Source organism: Atheta coriaria, unplaced genomic scaffold (genome assembly GCF_025399875.1).
Source record: "Atheta coriaria isolate IRGN ID8LTWV9N9 unplaced genomic scaffold, Caltech_Dcor_3.1 hic_scaffold_3_pilon, whole genome shotgun sequence".
Classification (NCBI taxonomy): Eukaryota; Metazoa; Arthropoda; class Insecta; order Coleoptera; family Staphylinidae; genus Dalotia; species Dalotia coriaria.
Genome location: NW_027045445.1, coordinates 8484310 through 8503084, shown reverse-complemented (window position 1 = coordinate 8503084; position 18775 = coordinate 8484310). Strand labels below are relative to the sequence as shown.

At 36.1% G+C, this 18775-nt stretch overlaps 3 protein-coding genes across 7 annotated transcripts; 2 read left to right on the top strand and 1 right to left on the bottom strand.

Annotated features, from left to right (window-relative positions):
* The first annotated feature begins 16 nt into the window (after positions 1-16).
* On the top strand, positions 17-3036 carry LOC135789787 (NADPH-dependent diflavin oxidoreductase 1). Of its 3 annotated transcripts, none has more exons than XM_065299800.1 (7): positions 17-67; positions 499-581; positions 647-898; positions 963-1107; positions 1653-2318; positions 2386-2609; positions 2664-3036. In XM_065299800.1, the coding sequence occupies exons 1-7, from the start codon at positions 44-46 to the stop codon at positions 2890-2892; spliced, it is 1623 nt and encodes a 540-aa protein (XP_065155872.1). In that variant the 5' UTR covers positions 17-43; the 3' UTR covers positions 2893-3036. The 3 variants fall into 3 exon arrangements, with proteins under 3 accessions (XP_065155872.1, XP_065155873.1, XP_065155871.1); XM_065299801.1 differs by having other exon boundaries at positions 29-67; positions 499-576; XM_065299799.1 differs by lacking the exon at positions 17-67 and having other exon boundaries at positions 74-581.
* Positions 2781-16037, top strand: Ent2 (Equilibrative nucleoside transporter 2). Of its 3 annotated transcripts, none has more exons than XM_065299805.1 (8): positions 2781-2914; positions 12052-12225; positions 13059-13285; positions 13378-13666; positions 13732-13964; positions 14020-14200; positions 14260-14584; positions 14650-16037. In XM_065299805.1, exons 2-8 carry the CDS (start codon positions 12153-12155, stop codon positions 14774-14776), a joined length of 1455 nt encoding a protein of 484 aa, XP_065155877.1. In that variant the 5' UTR covers positions 2781-2914; positions 12052-12152; the 3' UTR covers positions 14777-16037. The 3 variants fall into 3 exon arrangements, with proteins under 3 accessions (XP_065155877.1, XP_065155875.1, XP_065155876.1); XM_065299803.1 differs by lacking the exon at positions 2781-2914 and adding an exon at positions 3359-3724; XM_065299804.1 differs by lacking the exon at positions 2781-2914 and adding an exon at positions 9288-9426.
* On the bottom strand, positions 15819-17707 carry Kaz (E3 ubiquitin-protein transferase Katazuke). Its single transcript, XM_065299809.1, has 5 exons — positions 17574-17707; positions 16802-17501; positions 16542-16692; positions 16264-16459; positions 15819-16204 (listed from the first exon to the last, which is right to left on the bottom strand). The coding sequence occupies exons 1-5, from the start codon at positions 17631-17633 to the stop codon at positions 16103-16105; spliced, it is 1209 nt and encodes a 402-aa protein (XP_065155881.1). The 5' UTR covers positions 17634-17707; the 3' UTR covers positions 15819-16102.
* Positions 17708-18775: the final 1068 nt, after the last annotated feature.

Sequence of the window (18775 nt, the reverse complement as noted above, 5' to 3'; positions counted from 1 at the left end):
ACTCATTCCACATTTACAATACCCTTCCCTGACTGACACTCATATGGTCTCGTCTCCTAACCTCAAAGTAAGTCAAATGTTTTGTAATCATGCATCGTATTAAAACGTAATTTTCATTTGATTTCCAATTAGAATTGCATTTAACAACGCATTTTTCATAAGACCTAACTTATATTTAACAAAAGCGTGGCGTTTATTCAAGTTTTTATTTAAACCATTAATTTATATTTGCGATTTTGTGATATTGCTAAATACAAGTGCAAAGTCCTCAAAGAAGTTTTATTTGTTGAATATTCGTGTAAGATGTCGTTTGTAAATGAGAAGCTTACGATTTTGTACGGTTCGCAAACTGGCAATGCTCAAGATTTGGCCGAGCGGTTGTGGCGTGAAGCGAAACGATTTTATTTCGCGTGTAAAGTATGCTCAATGGACGAGTACAACGTCGTTGAGCTCGTTCAGGAGCGCTGCGTGATTTTCATCTGTTCTACTACCGGACAGGGCGAGGAACCCGACAACATGCGGAACTTCTGGCGATTCCTGCTGCGGAGGAGTCTACCTGGAAATTCTCTAGTCAATGTAAAGTAAGATAAAAATTATAATTTTAAAATTGTAATTCACTTTAATTTGCTTTTTTAATGATTTAAAGGTTTGCCATTTTGGGTCTGGGTGATTCAAGCTATGTAAAGTACAACTTTGTTGCCAAACGCCTACAGAAACGTCTGCAGCAATTGGGAGGGCAAGCACTTGTGCCTTTGGGATTAGGAGACGACCAACATGAGTTGGGATATGATGCAGTTGCTGATCCATGGATTGATGACTTGTGGAAAGCATTGCTTTTGGAGTATCCACTACCAAAAGGTGTTCATGTATTAGAAAAGAATCAAAAGGTTATACCAAGGTACTGCATAAATCCGTTTTTTAGGCTTTTAGACTTATATTTCTTGTTTTATTTATTATTTTAGGTTTAATGTGTCTTCTACATTACTGCAACCTTCTGCAGCTGGTGCATATAAGCAACAATCTATTTATTATTCCACAAGAGCATCGAATGAGTTTGATGTTGCTGTGAAGGAAAATATTCGGATGACAAGTGATGATCATTTCCAAGTAAGTTAATTTATGTTTTATTAAATTTACTTATATATTTATATAAGTCGCGCTACTAAGAAGTCATGTATATTTGATTTACAATAAATATTCATATGCGCGAACCTAAGCTATCCAAAGAGCGAGGACCGAACCATAAGATCTGCGATTGGACTGCAGGACGACTCAGGCACGTCTGAGCACTTTGGCTGCTGCGCGCTGCCCTTTTATACCTGCGAAAAGTGGTGGGGGGAGGGTGGGGGCTTGTGATTCGATCGAGCAGGTACACCTGCTGCCATCACGCTCACGTTACCCCCACCACGTTTTGCGGGTCACCAATAATACAGTCGTAGACATTAGGTTACTCTAAGCCAGTCTCTAGTAACACAGAGATAGATAATACATTTTAATTGAATTTTGATAAGCAAATTTAAAATTGAAATTTTAAAATCACAGATCCCACTTTTTCTTTAGTTTTAAAGTATTCCGAAGAAACAAAACTGAACAAAGAAGAAACTGTAATTAATTTTACCCACATCTACCTAAATTTAAATTTAAATTTCTAGGACGTTCGTCTAATAAAATTCGCTTGCCCTGGACATAAATACTCCCCTGGCGATGTTCTAGTCTTGCGTCCTCGTAATCTACCCTCGCAAGTAGCTGAATTTCAACGCATTTTACAAGACAATAATGTCAATATCCCGCCGGATACGTTGTTCAAAATCACCGAAACCACTCATGAAATGCCCATCCCAAAGTTTTTGAAATACGAAGTAACTTTCCAACAACTATGTGAAGAATATTTCGACCTCACTGCAATACCAAGAAGACGCACATTCGAAATTCTCGGCCAACTCACCGATAGCGAAATAGAGAAGGAAAAATGCGAAGAGTTGACCACCGCAGAAGGCCAAAACGATTTATACAACTATTGCAATCGTCCACGCAGGAATATCACCGAAGTTTTAGAAGATTTCCGCCACGCGACCAAAAACTTAACCAAAGAAATGCTGTTTGAAGTGCTGCCAGCGATTAAACCTCGCGACTTTTCAATCGCATCGAGTTGTAAATACCACGAGAACGAAGTTCATATATTAGTTGCGGTTGTAAGATATAAAACAAAGTTGGTTAAAGAAAGGTTAGGTTTAGCCAGCAATTATTTAGCTGATTTGAAACTAGACGCCAAGTTGAGTGCATGGGTAAAGAAAGGTAGTTTTAAATTTCCAACAGACGTAAGTAAATAATGAATAATACCTAGTCTGCATCAGTATGTAACAGTATGCGAATGTTTGAGGTTAGGACACGCCAGTGATAATGGTGGGACCAGGCACAGGTGTCGCCCCCTTCAAGAACTTTATCTTCGAACGCGTGCAAGCAAACACAGCGCGACCAAACAATTGCGTGTTATTCTTCGGCTGTCGCAATCGTGGTAAAGATTTCGTGTGTGAAGACGAAGAAAAACTGCACGCAAATGGCAAGATAACACTGGTGACCGCTTTCAGTCGGGATCAGGATTATAAAATGTAAGTTTATACAAGTATATTGAATGTTTAAACCAAAACAGTGATATTTTTTAGTTATGTACAACATAAAATCATTGAAAACGCTGGGTTTTTATGGAAGTTGTTATCGGAGGAAGGCGCCTACGTACTGGTCGCTGGAAATTCGAAAAATATGCCTCGCGCTGTGCGTGATGCATTCGTAACGGTGGCGACTGACGCCGGTCGTCTTACGCCACAGGAAGCGGAGAATTTCGTTGAGAAAATGGAGAAAACCAATCGGTATCAAACCGAAACCTGGTGTTAACCATCACACCGATGCATATTAGGTAATATGTACAGACTACATAGTTTAATTTAGTGATATCGCATGATTTTTATACAAATATTAAGTAAACAACATCAGCGAGATGTTATACAATCAAAAATATTGCTGATTGTGCAAGAAAAACCTGTTTACTTTGCGATCACGGAACACATGCGGCTCACGCATTGCTTTTCCCCGATTTTCTTCCTTCCCTGCGGGTTTAAGAGGCGTGGGTGCTATGCATTCAAGTTTATCGACTTCTCGTGTCTTGCGTTTCTTGAACCAAGCGACAAGCCCACAACTCAGGTACGCCGCGTTACAATCCACCGAGTGTTGTTTACCTCACCCTTGCAGAGTTATGCTATGCTGTCCGTGGTAACGCAGATTAAAACACCCGAAGTATTCGAAGACGGGTTCAGTGCGCATGCGCCGACTGCACGAACGCAAGTTATAGTAAAGATTGGGCAGAGTGAGCAGTGGGCACGCAGGCTGTGGCGCCCGAACGCGTACAGTGGCCCTTGCGCTTTCGGAGTGCAAGTAACTCGAGTTAGATTCAAGAAGTACAACGGTTACGTTACCGGTTGGATGATTCATTTTTCGATTTTGTGTTGTGCATTGTGTATTTATACGTCGTGAGCATCGGCGCGTATCCACGACCTTCAGAATTCTAACGCTTCATGTTTGTGATTATGTATCATAGTTGTTAGACTGGCCGATGAGAGACGCCGAAACCACGTGCATCGCTTAATCGGAAATTTTAGTTTAGTTCCGTTTCTTGGATGCAGCAGTCGTTTGGTAACAACACTCACAACGTGCAACAATTACACTTAAGGTATGTGCATTTAGGCCGGCTTAAAATATTTTGATAAGGCGAGACCACACTCCAAAGATAGTACGCATTAACATTTGCGTTTGCTTATTCTAGTTTGAAGATTATACAAATTATGTTTATATGATATCTTTTGTAAACATGTAAATATGGGAGTGCATGTGTTCTGAAGACAAAACAAAAAACAAAAACAAGATTTGTTTGATATTTTTACATTTTTATTAATTACTCGACAACACAATGGGTTGCAATACTAATATTTAATATACAATCAAGTAAATAATTTATCTTTATAATTATAAAGCAAAAAGGTAAAAATTTAATTCAGATTTTTTTTTTTGAAAATTTCTGTTCAAAAAAGTAATTTTTCTAATTAATTTTTAAGGTTATAAATTATCCGTTTAATGTTTAATTTATTATTGAAAAAATAATTACATTACCTCACCTAGTTCTCGTGAAATTAATAATTAAATTAGACAATTCCCCAAACTAACCTAAAATATTTTAAAATGAAGCGAAAGTGCGGCGTGTCCTGCACCAGCAAGGATGGCGAACATATGTTGGTTGTAAATCGATATCCAGGAATTATTCATGCGGTTTTCCCTTGGCGCCGTGTGAATCAGACGCGTTTTTCATCACGATCACGGGTTTGCGGTCTCATATCCCAGAAAGAAACCAAATTATTTAGAGTGAAATGAAAAAAAAAAAAACGGACAAAATTGTGTTGGTATGTACATATTGCAGTAGTTGATAAATATTTAATATTTATGTTTAGATTGTCATTGACGCAATGCTTGGGAATCCAGAGTTTTTTATGTACAGAGTTTTAGGAAATGTTTATTTAACATGTTAATGTTTAATGCTTAATGCTTATGCTCACAGAGTTTGCGTGGATTTAATTTGACTACATCGTCAAATTGAATCGCATGATGCATAAGGTGTAATTTTAAAATAATTATGACTGCAGGTGGGCAAGCGTTTAGACAAAAGTACTGAACAATGTTTATAGAGGAATATACTAGTTGTAGATTGGGTTTAATGTAGTATTTTAGTACTTATCTTTGTGTTAGGTCACGTGGACGGAAGCTTTGTTCACGTTTTTACAAAATGCATGTTCATTGTTGCTAATGGTAGTGGTCAAAAGTATGCATAGTGCAATATTTTAGATTTTTATTAAATTCTCGAAAACTATAAAGGTTAGAATTACGATTCTTTCAGTAGTAGATTTTGAATTTAATTCTACATCATACTACGAAAAAATGATGTTTGTTGCATTATTGCAACGAAAGTTATAAACAATTAAAGTTTCAATTCACAAAAAACGTAAAAACACTTTTTTTGTATTGTATCTTTTAATATAGAACTTGAATCAATACAATAATTTTATTTTTAGATTGAGAATTTAGAAATCAATAAGATTGTGAAAAGTTCATTAATGTAAGACTGTTTGTTTTTGAATAATTAAGTAGTATTACAAACGACAATAAGTCTTACTTAAGTTTTACTTGCTGCGGACACAGCGATGATGCATTTGTGCTAGTTATTTATTAATTACTCAAGAACTATTCAAGTTATAATTAAAATGATTTGAGAAATAGATTCTGAAATAAATTCAACATCAAATTTCATGAAAATACTGTTTGTTTAGGTATTTCTGCAAAAGTTATAATCACTTAAAGTTTCACTTTTTTTGAAATACAAAATTGTTATACAAAATTGTGTGTAACTCTTAACTTAAAAAAAATATCAACCAGATTTTAACAAATTTAGATTCAGAATTTAATTCTGTATGCATTTCTCTATTACTATGTGATATAAGTACTTTAGTCACGGCCTTGGCCGTCTCTCTCCCTTGATTGGTGGTGTCTATGACTGTCCAATCATATTGTACGTATGACGTTCCACACTTGGACTCTAAAAAAGTCGTATAAAACGTTTTTAGCACACACATGATAAAAATAAAACAACTTCCGCAATTTACGTTCTGTTTCTGCGTCAGTTTTATTATAAAATTTCATAGAATTGCTGCTTCAACGTCGTTAAAAAAGCACGCCTACGCTTGACAGCACCGCGTCGAATGTGAAGTGATAATTTCTGGTTTAAAGTCACAACCTAAGAAACTTGCCGATCCTGATATGTACGCGTATGCCTGCTTCGTCTATCATGTTAGATGACACCGACTAGCAACTTATTTCACCCAACCGGTGTGGCGCATAAATTGTTATGTTCTAACTGTAAAACGTGAATGTAAATGCAGTCACAGTCGCTAATGACATTTTCGAAGTGTGCGTCTATTCGACGAGCTAATTTTAAACGAATTATACCCCGCGCATAGCTTTGCAGATGCTTCTGGAGTGTCTGGACTCAAAATAACTTTATAGTTCACGTTCAAAACAAAAATATAAAGTTACTTCACATTGCTTAGCAAGAGATGGTCCATCGGGATGTATTTTCATTAATTATTCAGTGATTTTTAGTGCAAAAGTAATTATTTCTACAGTAATAGATTCAGAATTAAATTCTTTTTCTACCAGCGTGAAAATAATTTTTATAAGTTTAATAATGAAAAAGTTATTCGCGTCTAAAGTTTAAAATTTTGTATTAAAACGTGAAATTTTTAGAAAAAGGTTTGTAACTTTTTATTAAAGTTATTATTAATAAAATTTTTTCTATAGTTTGATGTAGAATTTAATTAAGAATTGATTTTTTTAAAATAATTAATATAACTTCATTGGTTTATGAGTTAATAATTAATTTCTAATTGCCATTATCGCTTCAAGCAAGCGTAAGAGGTTTGAAGCACCGGTTATATTAATTATTAATTAATAACTTGAAAGCTATACGTGCTAAAATTATAATTCAAGCAAGAGTATATTCTGTATTAAATTCTCTATGCATATTCATAAAGACGGTTAATCTAATCATATCATAGGAAAAGTTATTAACAGTTAAAGGCAAATTTCGTAAAATTTTCACAAAATTGTCTGTAACTTTTGACAAAATTTTATTTTTAACAACAATTATTTATAATTCAATTCTCAATTTATTAATAAACAGATTTTTGAAGAATTAATTAAGATACGTTAATTAGTTCACGAGTAATTAATTAAAATCTAAAAATAAACGAAATATAAGTTCTGCGCTACTGTAAACGTAAACGTGCTACTGCTACGTGCAAAAATACACTGTGCAAACGTATTATATATCTTATCTGAGAAGTGTTTTATTAGTTTTTGACTTTTATTATTTCCGTATCAGTCGAACAATAGTCTAAAATAACTTTTTTGAAATTAAATACGCAAGTTTCATTGTAAGTACAATACTATCATATACAATGCAACGGTTACAGGAATAACTGCCGGCCCCGCATTGCGTCGTAAAATAAATTTAAATTTTAAATTGCACGATACTGCGTCCTGCGTCTCTGCGTTGGCGTCGATGGCGTCGGCGTCGCCTCTTTTACACGCTGCGCAGACAACCAGTCACGCCTCTTCTGGATCCCCCATTCTCTGCTGCTTTGCAGTGCAGCAACCGTTGCAACACATTCTTTTTTGAGATTAAACTCTCGAATTGTGAGAGTACTTGGACAATTGTGACTTTATATCATACGTATGCACTTGAATCAATGAATGGACTGGATATCTTGACTCACATTTGTTTTAATTTAAGGTTCAGTGTTCAGTTTATTTAGTTTATCCAGTTGATGAGATTGCTCTTCGGTTAGTTAAACTTTGTCGAGACGTGGCATCCGTCCGCGTCTGTAGTTGCATTTTATCACTTGGGATTGGTTTTCAATTGAATGGTGGACACTTCAATTTAGGTTTTGAGTAAAGTAGTAATTGGATTTAATGAAGGGAGTGCAAGAAGTGACAGAAACAAACAAACTACTCAGAGAAGTTGATTGTGTCTTAGATAATTCAATATTATCTATTTTATTGGATATAAAGTGTTAATTGTAGAATTTGTTACTTTAAAACTTCAGAAAGTACTTTAGTCACGGGCTTTAGTCACGGAGTGGAGCTTGAGCCTGCACATTTGCCTTCGGTGCATCACAAAACCACATTCTTCAAAAAATTTTTTCCTTTTGTTTCAATAACAAATTTTTACAACTTAAAAATTCTTTTTTTCAATAAATCTAGACGTGATTTATACATTTTTCAACTATAATTCAATTCAAGAGATAAAATAATAAATTGACAAGTAAAATATAACTTAAATGAGCGTAAAATAATTATTTTTGTTGACCAGTGTAAACAACGCATGAGATACTGAATGCAACTATGTTATTTTGCTTCACTATAGACAACCCAAATGAATACATGTCGAAAATGACGCCATGTTCCTTCGGAAGTAAACGCATGATAACACATATTGAACGCCTTCGCTTCGCTGTTCTTGTTTGTGACGTATAAAGTTAAACCTGTTGCATTGCAGGTGAACTAACAACGTAACAACACATTTACGCCTTCATTCATGATTCCTCCGCGGTTCAAATATTTGCCGGCTGTCTTTGCTTTGCTTCTTATTGTCTGCCATTGAGTCCGAGTTTGTTCCTGACAGCTAATGATTGGCGATAACGCTGGTAACAGTTATAATAATTCAACTCCCCCACGTTCTGTACTTATAAATTTATTAAATTCGTTGTATCAGTTAACTTGTTGCGAATATTTTTGGAAACTAGAGTAGTTTCTAAGCCTCCAAGCCTCATTATTTCTATTAATATCTAAAATCAACAACATAAGCCACAAACTTCAGCAGTATTTCATCTCAGTCTTGGGTTGTGTAATGTTGCGCTTAGTTCTGATTCATAAATTCCGCAAATATTTTCCTTTGGGATACGGAAATGTTTTTAAGTAAATTGACAAAAATTGATAAAAATAATAAAAATTTCACTTACATCATTTAAATAGTCGTTAACTGTTGGAAATAATTTTTTTTATTAGCAAATATGAATAATAAACAGCAAATTCCAGCCAGGGAAAATTGCCAATTATGTGTTAAACGATAATAAACGTTGAAACTACTCACAAGGCAATTCCCTCTTTAAGTGTGGTGTACAAAAACAGTAATGCAATCTAGCTTGTTTGAAAAGTGACATATTCTTGTGAAATTATGTGAAATTATACGCAGTTATATGCAAATATTGCTGAAAATTATTACTCTCGTTTAGGTATAAGGCATTATTGAATAGGGTATATTTTATTTTTTAATTAGGCTTTAAAATTTTAAAAATAATTGATATTTTCTACTTTCACCTTTAAACTACCAGTTTTGCTACGGTTTTTAGACACAAAAAGTGGTATTTTAAACACGGACGGCTAAGACCGTGACTAAAATACTTTAGTTACATGCTGCTCTAATTACTATAAAACTAGTAATTTTTATTTTTCGAAAAAATATATCACAAAATTTATGTTCCTATTGTTCCTAAGCTATGCTCCTGACCGCAAAAAAATCGTTATCATAATTCAAGTAATTGTGACATTATTGATATCGCCCTGAATTGAATGACAATACATGTATCTCTAATCAATCAATCATTTTTTGATATGAATACACTTATGCAATATTTTTCGATACGATCGAAGCACATTTTTGGTCAGTGCGTAACTACCAACCGTTATTGCTATACATATTAGATACTGTAGTATTCTAACCGTCGTTCCACTTCCGTTTTTTGAACATACATTCCTGATAGTAAGAAAGTAAGTACCTACGACTCGTTTACTAATTTACATATTCAACAACACAAATATTAGTTTTGTATGTGACCACATTGTAGCAAAGCTTATGTGAAGGCAAATATGATGATAATATAATCGACTGTGTCAGTGGTGTACGTGCTGGCTTAATAATGAGTATTCATTCGCACATGTGCAGAGTTTGGTTTGAATAATCAACATGTTATTTCCTGTTGGGAATTTTGGATAAACTGAACGAATTGCATATATTTGCAGCAAACAATTTAATATATCTAAAAAATAGTTTGTAGAGTGTGTGTATTTAGTTGGTTTTGATGTGCAAATATCAATAAGTGTTTTGTCAATATTTTGCAAATTATATATTTTATATTATATGACAAATAATAATATCCGGGTACGTGATTGATACTCATATATCACATTGCATTGAATGATGGAGGCGACCACGTGCAAGGAAAAATTTTTAGTTAACGTATTATTCTATGTTAAAGTCTGAAATCATATACTTTCCTGGTAGCTAATCGTTATATATCCATCTTTGGGCAAATTTCATGGTAAAATCGATTATTTACATATGATTTATTTGATAATATCAAAATTTTACAGCAAATTTACAATAGTTCCCCAATATCATTAAAATTATTACGTGACAACACTTTTATCAACAATTGTGTCGTTACAATTTCAAACAATTACAAATACTTTTGTAGTTTTTTCTTTATTTTGTTTCAAATCAGGACATAAACACGCAATAATCGATTAATTTTATTACAATTTCGCTACAATGTTTCATTAGATATATGAAAACATGTTTATCAAATCTTATTGAATCAATCAATCTCTTAGCACATCCACACAACTAATGTATTGCTAATTTAATTACAACAATGTGTTCATGTTCAATTTCTCAATAGGTACAGAGTTCAAGCATATTAGTTAATACCATTAATATGTTCCACGCTCCAATTCATTAAAAATAGATAACGTTCGTAACTCATCCTTGCCACACTTATACACAAAACGATAAATTAATTTAAGTATTAAAAATTTCAGGAAATAGCAAATAGCTCAGTATTCTAACCTAAATTAACCTTTATGATTTTTCCTTTATCACTAGCAATAAATGTTTCGCTGAATGGACTCCCATGCTTTGATTTCTTTGTCCATATTTGTCCATTGCGTTTGTAATTTAGTTGTTTGTTTGTGGGGTTATTGTTCGAAAACAAGTTCAATTGTCGGCCGGCACAAAAGCGCCGCAATGGAGCGCAAACAAAACGCTTTGAGAACGCGCCTGCTCGTAAACTCACTAACTCACTGTGGGAGCTAATTTAAGCACCCTGTAATGATTTCCAGTCAATCTTTAATCTTTTAATGCTTTGTAAGCCATTGTAATACAATTAGGAAGGCCTATAAGAGTATTATTTTATTATGGTGTATTGTGATGTGCAATTCACCGTATGCAACCAAGTTCACAAAATCAAATCAGCAATTGCATTAGGAACGATGTATTATAGGAACTAATATTATAAATTGGTATGTGGGTTTGTTTGTTGATTTACTACGCTTTCACACAATCAATTTTGATAAAATTTGGTATGGAGATATTTTGGATCATGGAACATAACATAGGCTACTTTTTGTTACGAAAATATAACTTGAAGGGGGTTAAATGAGGGGTTAAAGTTGACATTTATTGTTCTATAATTCATATCGAGATGGCGCTAAAGTGCAATTTTAGCATTTTTCATTTTTCTAACATAAAATTGAGAATTATTGGCGTATACGACACATAGCAATTACAAGAAACAAAAAATAAATTAATTATGCAACTTTTTATTAAAAACTACGCGTTAAATTAAAAAAGACGAAAAAATAACCAGTATTGTAATAGTAAACTTCACATTAATTCGTATAATATTACCATTAACCGTGCGTTGAAAAAAAAATATTAACTTAAAAAGTATAAAAAGTTGCCTACCACTTAAATTTAACTCTATAATCCAACCTGTTGTGGTTCTTTTGTCGCGATAATGGCGCACAATTTTACATAATTCATTAGTTCACGACATTCACGCAATGCAGTAAACGTTCGTTTTTTTTTTCCTACCCACCGGAGTGGAAAAATTGCGTTTGTGGCCTAGATTTCGTGCGCCCTCCGCATTTTACCGCACGGTTGTTACTCCCCGACGCAACTTGAAAGGGAATCCGGTCTCGTAAATAAAGCACGTACGCGGAAAGGAATCCCGTGCGTTGCGGGCACAAAAAGCGCGCATTATAAATAAGTACGCAAAGATAGGAATAAAAGTGTCGGCGTTGCACAAAAAGAATAAAAAGCAAAAGCGGATTTCGGGGCGTGAACAGGCGACAAAGAGAGATGCAATCATAGGCAACACCCAATGCACCAGTAGCGTAACACTACACAACTTCAAATGGTTCTGAACGTTTTGAATCGCAGAAATAACGATCAAAGAAAGTCAAAGAGCATAAAAGAAGACCGCTACCAGTTAATAATAGATTGTAACGCGTAAAGAAATCCCTCCGAGCACGTTTTCGAGATATTTTTAGAGATTTTCCATGGAAAAAGTTACGAAGCTGAGAGTTTTATTGTTTTTCTTCGTATTGTTTCAGAATAACAGTGATGTGGATGCGTTTGTGATACTGCATCAACAACCCGGTCGACGACGACAAGACATTCAACTACTAGAGTATCTCTGCATTTTGTGTCAAAAATGCAAAATATGAGACATGAGCTGCTCAACAATGGGCACGGACATGCGCCGCAGATCATACGTTCAAAAACTGGTAAGCAACCCAACATACACAGCCATCATTTATTGAATGAAGCAGACGGCATGCGAAATAAATAGAACTCAGATGAATAATAGATCGAGCGCCGACTTGTTGAGTACGCTTTCAATGCAAATATCGACGGCACAATGGGAAAACGAATGAAATATCCAGGTTAATAATGTGCGCTATTTCAGCGCGACGTGTCCCAATTCGGTGTCACCAACATTTAACCCCGTTTCGTCGGCAGGCAACCAGCATCCCTTGACGGTTTTACTCGCTTGGATAAAATCAAATCATTCTCTGACGACCGACCACGAATCGATAACTTGCCTGTTGCACGATTGAAAAATTGTTTGAGTAGCAAACATTTTTCGTTTTATGTCGGTAATACAGGATTCTTCTTTTTATTTCCCTCATAAACCACGCAGATTACTCAAGTTTTCATTGCGGCTTGTGTTTATTGAACTTATTTTTATTCTAAGTTCAGATTAAATTACCCGAGATTATTCTGACAGCGCAGCATGATTAAATATCGTTATGATGTGAGTTATAAACAAATTCATTCCGTGCTGTCTGGACACTCAATTATTGCATATGAAATTTCTTGATAAAGCAAGCGAGAATTAAGCAGCAGGTCAGCGTGGTCAGCATATTTTTTCGCGTACGAACGTAGAATAACGATAACTGCCACAGCGACACATTCGTTGGCGTCGTTGTGTTGAAGTCTTTTTTCATTTTGCGACCATCCCTACTCGACGGTGCGCGCGTGTTTCGGGGTTCCGGTTCTCATCCGACCAGTTTTCTAACATCGCGCCAATTTCTTTGTTCCTTTTTTCTTGGGGCAGACGCCGACGAGCGAACGCTGCTGGCGCAGCAACCGGTGCGCTTCGAACAGTCATGGGAAGAGAACAATCTGCCTGAAGACCAGCTCAACTTCAAGAACCTCAACATGGACGACGCCGCGCTGCAGACGTTCATGCCGCGTGATAAATACAACCTGGTGTACATCACCTTCCTCATCCATGGCATCGGTGTGCTTATGCCGTGGAATATGTTCATCACTGCAATCAGTGTAAGTTGTATTTAAAAATATGATTATTTGGTTGCCTACATTAGAAACTCACAAAATTGTTAAATTTTGCATTTTTTATGTTTTGTTTTTAGTATTTTACAAGGTACAAACTTTCCGAAGCATACATCGGTAATGTTGAGTTTGCATACGCGTCGATTTTCCTCCAGTATTTGACCTTTGCGGCACAAGTGCCCAATGTGATCTTCAACTGGATGAACATCTTCGTGCAAATGGGCGGCAACTTGACCACGCGTATCGTGTGGAGCATCAGCATCGAAGTGGTCATTTTTATCCTCACGATTGCGCTGGCAATGAGTGATAGTTCATCATGGCCCGGTGTTTTCTTCTGGATTACAATGGTTTCTGTCGTTATATTAAACAGTACGTTCCGTAGCGACATCTACTGGCGTTTTTTAATTCTTGTTTTTATTTTTTTGTGATTCCAGTGGCAAATGGTATTTACCAGAATACAATTTTCGGCATGGCGGCGAAATTGCCAATCAAGTACACCGGCGCCGTGGTGCTCGGTTCAAACATGAGCGGTACATTCACCTCCGTCGTTCGCATCCTCTCCGACACGTTCGCGTCCAATGTGCGAATGTCCGCCATTTATTACTTTATCACAGCGCTCTTCGTGCTGCTCGTCTGCTTTGACACCTATTTTGCGCTGCCGCTGAACGTAAGTTAGTTAGCTAATGGCGGAAACACACTCACCGGAAATTGGCAATTTTCAGCGCTTCTATCGCCATCATGAACTCAAGGAACAGAAGGAAGCGCAGTTGCAGATCTCGCAGAATTCCGGCCGAAAGACGCGCGTGCCCTACTTCTATATCTTCAAGAAGTGCCTGCCACAGTTGTGGAATATCTTCTTTGTGTTCTTCTGCACATTGTCGATTTTCCCGTCTGTTCATGCAAGTAGGTTGGGTAAGTGTCAACCGCCATTTTGATTTTACATTTGTGCGTTTTTTGTTTAGATATTCAAATGAGCGACCCGGACTTTTTCCTGACCACCACATACTTTGAGAGTGTAGTTTGTTTCCTTACGTTTAACTTCTGGGCGATGATGGGCAGTTTCCTCGCTGGTTTTTATCAATTTCCAGGTCCGAAATATCTATGGATACCTGTTGCATTGAGGGTTGTTTTTATCCCTCTCTTTTTGATGTGCAACTATCAACTTGATAAAGTTACGCGCATACTTCCGGTACTCATCACTAATGATTGGGTGTATTGGCTCATTGCCACCGCTATGGGTCTCACAAGTGGTTACTTCAGCTCGTTGGGCATGATGTACGCGCCAAAGTAAGTTAAACAAAATGGCTGCTTCGTGTATACTCGGTTGCCTACATTAAATTTTTAATTTTCAGAGTTGTGGAAACGAAATATCAAGGAACGGCCGGTATGTTTGCCGCCGCTGCGTTGATCACAGGCATCTTCAGCGGAATCTGCTTCGCGTTCATCTGGCCGTGGTTTATTGCGCATGTGGGCTACTAGCACAAGTGTTTGGTGTACGGCGCGGAGAAAACACTCCAGATACGTTTATAACGAGCCGAAGCGCAGCGTACACAATGTTTTGATTATTTTGAATTTATACTCGCGTTGTTTTCCATAACGACAACTATTTGATATACCTCGTTCTTCCACAAACATAAAAAACTAACAAACAAACCAACCAACGTAACCGAGAAAAATGTGCTCAAACAATCATTATGAATCTGAATCAAGTTGATAATTGGTATAGTAGATGTATTGTTGATTTAGAATGAAGAAAGAAATCGTAAATGTTAAGTTTTAAGTTTTACAACTTTTACAATGATTAGGGGAACCGACTGAAGATGTGAGTGTGAAATTGATGTGAACAGATGTATATGAAAAGTTATGCAACCCACAGTCCTCGACACGACTAAGATTGGCAATCCAATATACACACAACCAAACACAGGGTGTAGAAAAACTAGAGCGAAGTTTTGAAAAACTAAGTTTGTATCTTAGTTCGGATGCCAACGCTTACGAAAATTTGTAAATCCATATTTTTTATACCCGTGTATGGCACCTGGTAGCGTTTTATATGCAAATTGAACTGAAATATTGAAATGCAAGGCAAGACAATAATTTGTCTCTGAATATACAATATGTACGCAGCCACAATAACGATAAACAATAATTTTTAAACCACGCACTCGAAACTATTGTATTCCGCACAAAAACGAAGCAAGAACACGTAAACTATTGAAACATGTACTGCCAGATGGTTTTCTATGTAAAATTTTTGTAAAATCTTTTGCCTAACCTAAATTAAGGTATCCACACACGTTTTTCATTCATTCATTCACCAAGATTAGGATAATCAAAACGAAAAATCATTAATCATATCATAAGCAAGATTATACGGTGACAAATATTTATGTATACTTAAGACACGCTGTAAATGTATCGCCATGGATGAGACACGGACACGCTGTATGTGGCCAGAAACAAACCGCCCGCTGGATAAGGAAAGAATTGTTAATGTTAAGTTTTGAATCGTTTTACAATATTTCGTCTAAATTTTTATTTTACTTCTTAAATCTGCTTAAATCTCAAGATTTCAAATAGGCATTACTTATATTATACAATATGTCCTTAGTTTTTTTTTTGTTTCAACTTAAATCTACTTTCTAAACATTTCAAATGAAAACTTAGTTGCCAGTCAAGAATTATTGACAGCGTTAAAAATAAAAAGTCATGGAAGAAATAATATTCTGAAAAAATCTTATCGAGTCTAGAATCACATTTTTTACACTTGCACTCACATTCATAAACTTATAGCTGTGATATATTTTACATCACGTAGACTTTCTCTACCTTCTTGTACGGGTAGCTCTCTTTTGTTTTCGGACAGATTACCAAGCCATTGTTTTCGCGTGCCATTTGTTCCAGTGCCTGTCAAAAATTACAAACATAGGCAACCAATGATGCACACATAGCTTTGTATTACAAACCTGTTCACCGTAAACATAACCATTCGGGAGCATCATTGGGAGATTATTTTCGTTCAATGGCAAGCCGCTGATGAAACAATACAGCCGGGATTGTGAGCAATGTGCGTACGGCAAGACTTCCGCCAGTTTGTTCAGGTAATTCTGACAAACCGGACACTCCGGGTTTCTGCTCTCGCAGTTCACTGTGTAACACTGAGTATAACATTGGTTAAGGTAATATCAAAGAAAAAAATCCCTAGAAATGTAACTAGATTATATAAAATTGCAGAAAAGGATATGGTGTCTTCAGTGCTGATAAACCAGCTTGCAAGGCCACTGTGAAGACTGATTGGGACGCGAGTTGATATAATCTGTAGTTTTCCTGGCGGAACTCTTCAATCAGCTCATCCCAGCGATGAATGTCTAGTAACTTTTTATACTGGACGATTTCTATAAGCATCATAACATAACATAACCAATATTTTCATATTTCTAGTAGAATTAACTCAAAATTCATGCACGAAACTAAATTTTGAAGCAGTTAATGAATAATACTCACCAGTGCTTATAGGAAATGCTAATAAGGCCATAACCTTTCTGATTGTCTCCAAGTGTTCCTCCTCAAAGGAGGGGAAATATTTCCTCGCGTGTCTAATGGCATCCATTCGATTATCCCCTCTAATATATTCAACAAATTCCTGCACGCGCAAATTGAACTCCATATTGGACTTGAGTTTTCTCAATTTTGATCGGTTTTCATGGCACCATTGCAAACACTTAATAGTATTATGGTTGAGGAGATTCTTCTCAATCTCTCTGGAGGTCAAAAATATCTCAATATTGGTCAAGTCGTTGATATTCGATTTATCAGCGAGTTTCAACGCGGCATTGTAATAACCATTGCGTAGAAAATATTCGATAATCATTCGGTCGAGACGTTGACGTCGCCACTGATTCAACGCGCCCTGGCTAACAGTCCCGCTGGAAGTCACAGTCGCGTGCCCTTTGAGATGCTCAATACGTTTTTTGACCACGTTTGTAGCCTGGAGTTCTTCGGCGATGCTCTCCTCGGCCTTACGTTTGAGGACTTGCAGTTTCTCCACCATACCGCCGAGCAGTTTGGTAAGATCAGTGGGCGGAATGTTGCCCGTCACGATACCCTTTTCGATATCCGCTGCGGCCGTCTGGACGTGCGAGACTTCGCGATCGAGCGTTTTCTGCGCCGTGCGAAATTTTTTATTCAAAATTTCGTAAGGCACCTTTTGTATACAGCGAAAAATATTATTATTATCGATAATGTTAAGGGTAGATGTGAATGAAAGTGTAAATACCTTTAGAGTTGGATGTTCCAGGGCTTTCACGTCTGCCATTTTGTCGCACTGTTGTTCCATTGAGAGCGGTTGAAGCAGTTGAAGGTTTTCAGTCGAACGAGCCACATGAAACGCAAAACGTAAATAGACAACAGCTGATGTCGGACAGTAGACAGCTGTTTGCGCACATGCGTCAAATGCAACCACACAAACAAAGCAAAATAAAATACCAAAGAAAATAACTTTTAACGTCTTTTTTACAAAACATTAAACATAAATTAGAATAAACTAATTATAAATCATGTGTCAACTTGCTAATGGTGAGTAATTTAATGATTTTAAAGTAAATATAGCAAATGTAGACAAACCGCTGCATTGTAAGTTGCCTAACTTAAATATACTGCGCAGAATATTTGGTCATTCAGATGTGTGCGGTTGCATTTATAACCCACGTTGTTTCTATGGAAGATAGTGCGCTTACCAGATAATACAAGTTTATACACGATATTTCAAATGTAAACTGTTATAATCTAAACGTTTAAAGTGATTATTTCTTATGTACAATAATATATAATGTGATCTGTGATTCTCAAAGCTATACAATCTCAAGCATAATAAAATTTCGGTTGCAACGGTTACAACCTCAACTGCGACCATGTCGCGAAGTTTAAATTCATTATTTTTTACTTGCTTATTATTAGCTGTAACACCATATGTTTATGGTAAGACAGAATGGATCGATCCGTACAGCATGGAAGATGATCCAAGACTACCTTGTGACTGTCCATCAAATGGTATTCTGCTGCCTTCATCTCAACAATACCCTCCATCAGCTATTACATCATATTACATCAGAACAATTAATATGATTTTGAAATCTATGCTGAACACTGGCCAGGTGTATAGAGCCCATTTTGATGTGCAACTATTAGAAGAAGATTATAAATTTATGCAAAGTTTCTTGGAGAATCTAATTCAAAATAGTGCCACTTCGGGAGATTTTGAACAAATGGATAAGTTACTGGGGAAGATGTTCACCAATGTGGAAAACACATACAGTTTTCAAGCATTTCTATGGAAAGATTATTTGTACATGAAACTAATAACTATTGAATTTGCACTTGTGCTGGGAGGCTGTTTGCTTTTCTGGTTTTTATATAAAGTACTACAAAACAATTTCAATTTGCGAAGAGCTGCGATATGCTTCTTCGGGTTGATGTATC

Excerpts from the sequence above, each read along its gene's own strand:
- LOC135789787 (XM_065299799.1), top strand. The coding sequence starts at position 304 with ATGTCGTTTGTAAATGAGAAGCTTACGATTTTGTACGGTTCGCAAACT. Across the intron at positions 582-646 it reads AATTCTCTAGTCAATGTAAA|GTTTGCCATTTTGGGTCTGG; the intron begins GTAAGATAAAAA and ends AATGATTTAAAG. Across the intron at positions 899-962 it reads AATCAAAAGGTTATACCAAG|GTTTAATGTGTCTTCTACAT; the intron begins GTACTGCATAAA and ends TTATTATTTTAG.
- Ent2 (XM_065299805.1), top strand. The coding sequence starts at position 12,153 with ATGCAAAATATGAGACATGAGCTGCTCAACAATGGGCACGGACATGCG. Across the intron at positions 12,226-13,058 it reads GATCATACGTTCAAAAACTG|ACGCCGACGAGCGAACGCTG; the intron begins GTAAGCAACCCA and ends TTCTTGGGGCAG. Across the intron at positions 13,286-13,377 it reads TGTTCATCACTGCAATCAGT|TATTTTACAAGGTACAAACT; the intron begins GTAAGTTGTATT and ends TTTTGTTTTTAG.
- Kaz (XM_065299809.1), bottom strand. The coding sequence starts at position 17,633 with ATGGAACAACAGTGCGACAAAATGGCAGACGTGAAAGCCCTGGAACAT. Across the intron at positions 16,460-16,541 it reads TTATCAGCACTGAAGACACC|TCAGTGTTACACAGTGAACT; the intron begins ATATCCTTTTCT and ends CCAATGTTATAC. Across the intron at positions 16,205-16,263 it reads GTTATGTTTACGGTGAACAG|GCACTGGAACAAATGGCACG; the intron begins GTTTGTAATACA and ends AATTTTTGACAG.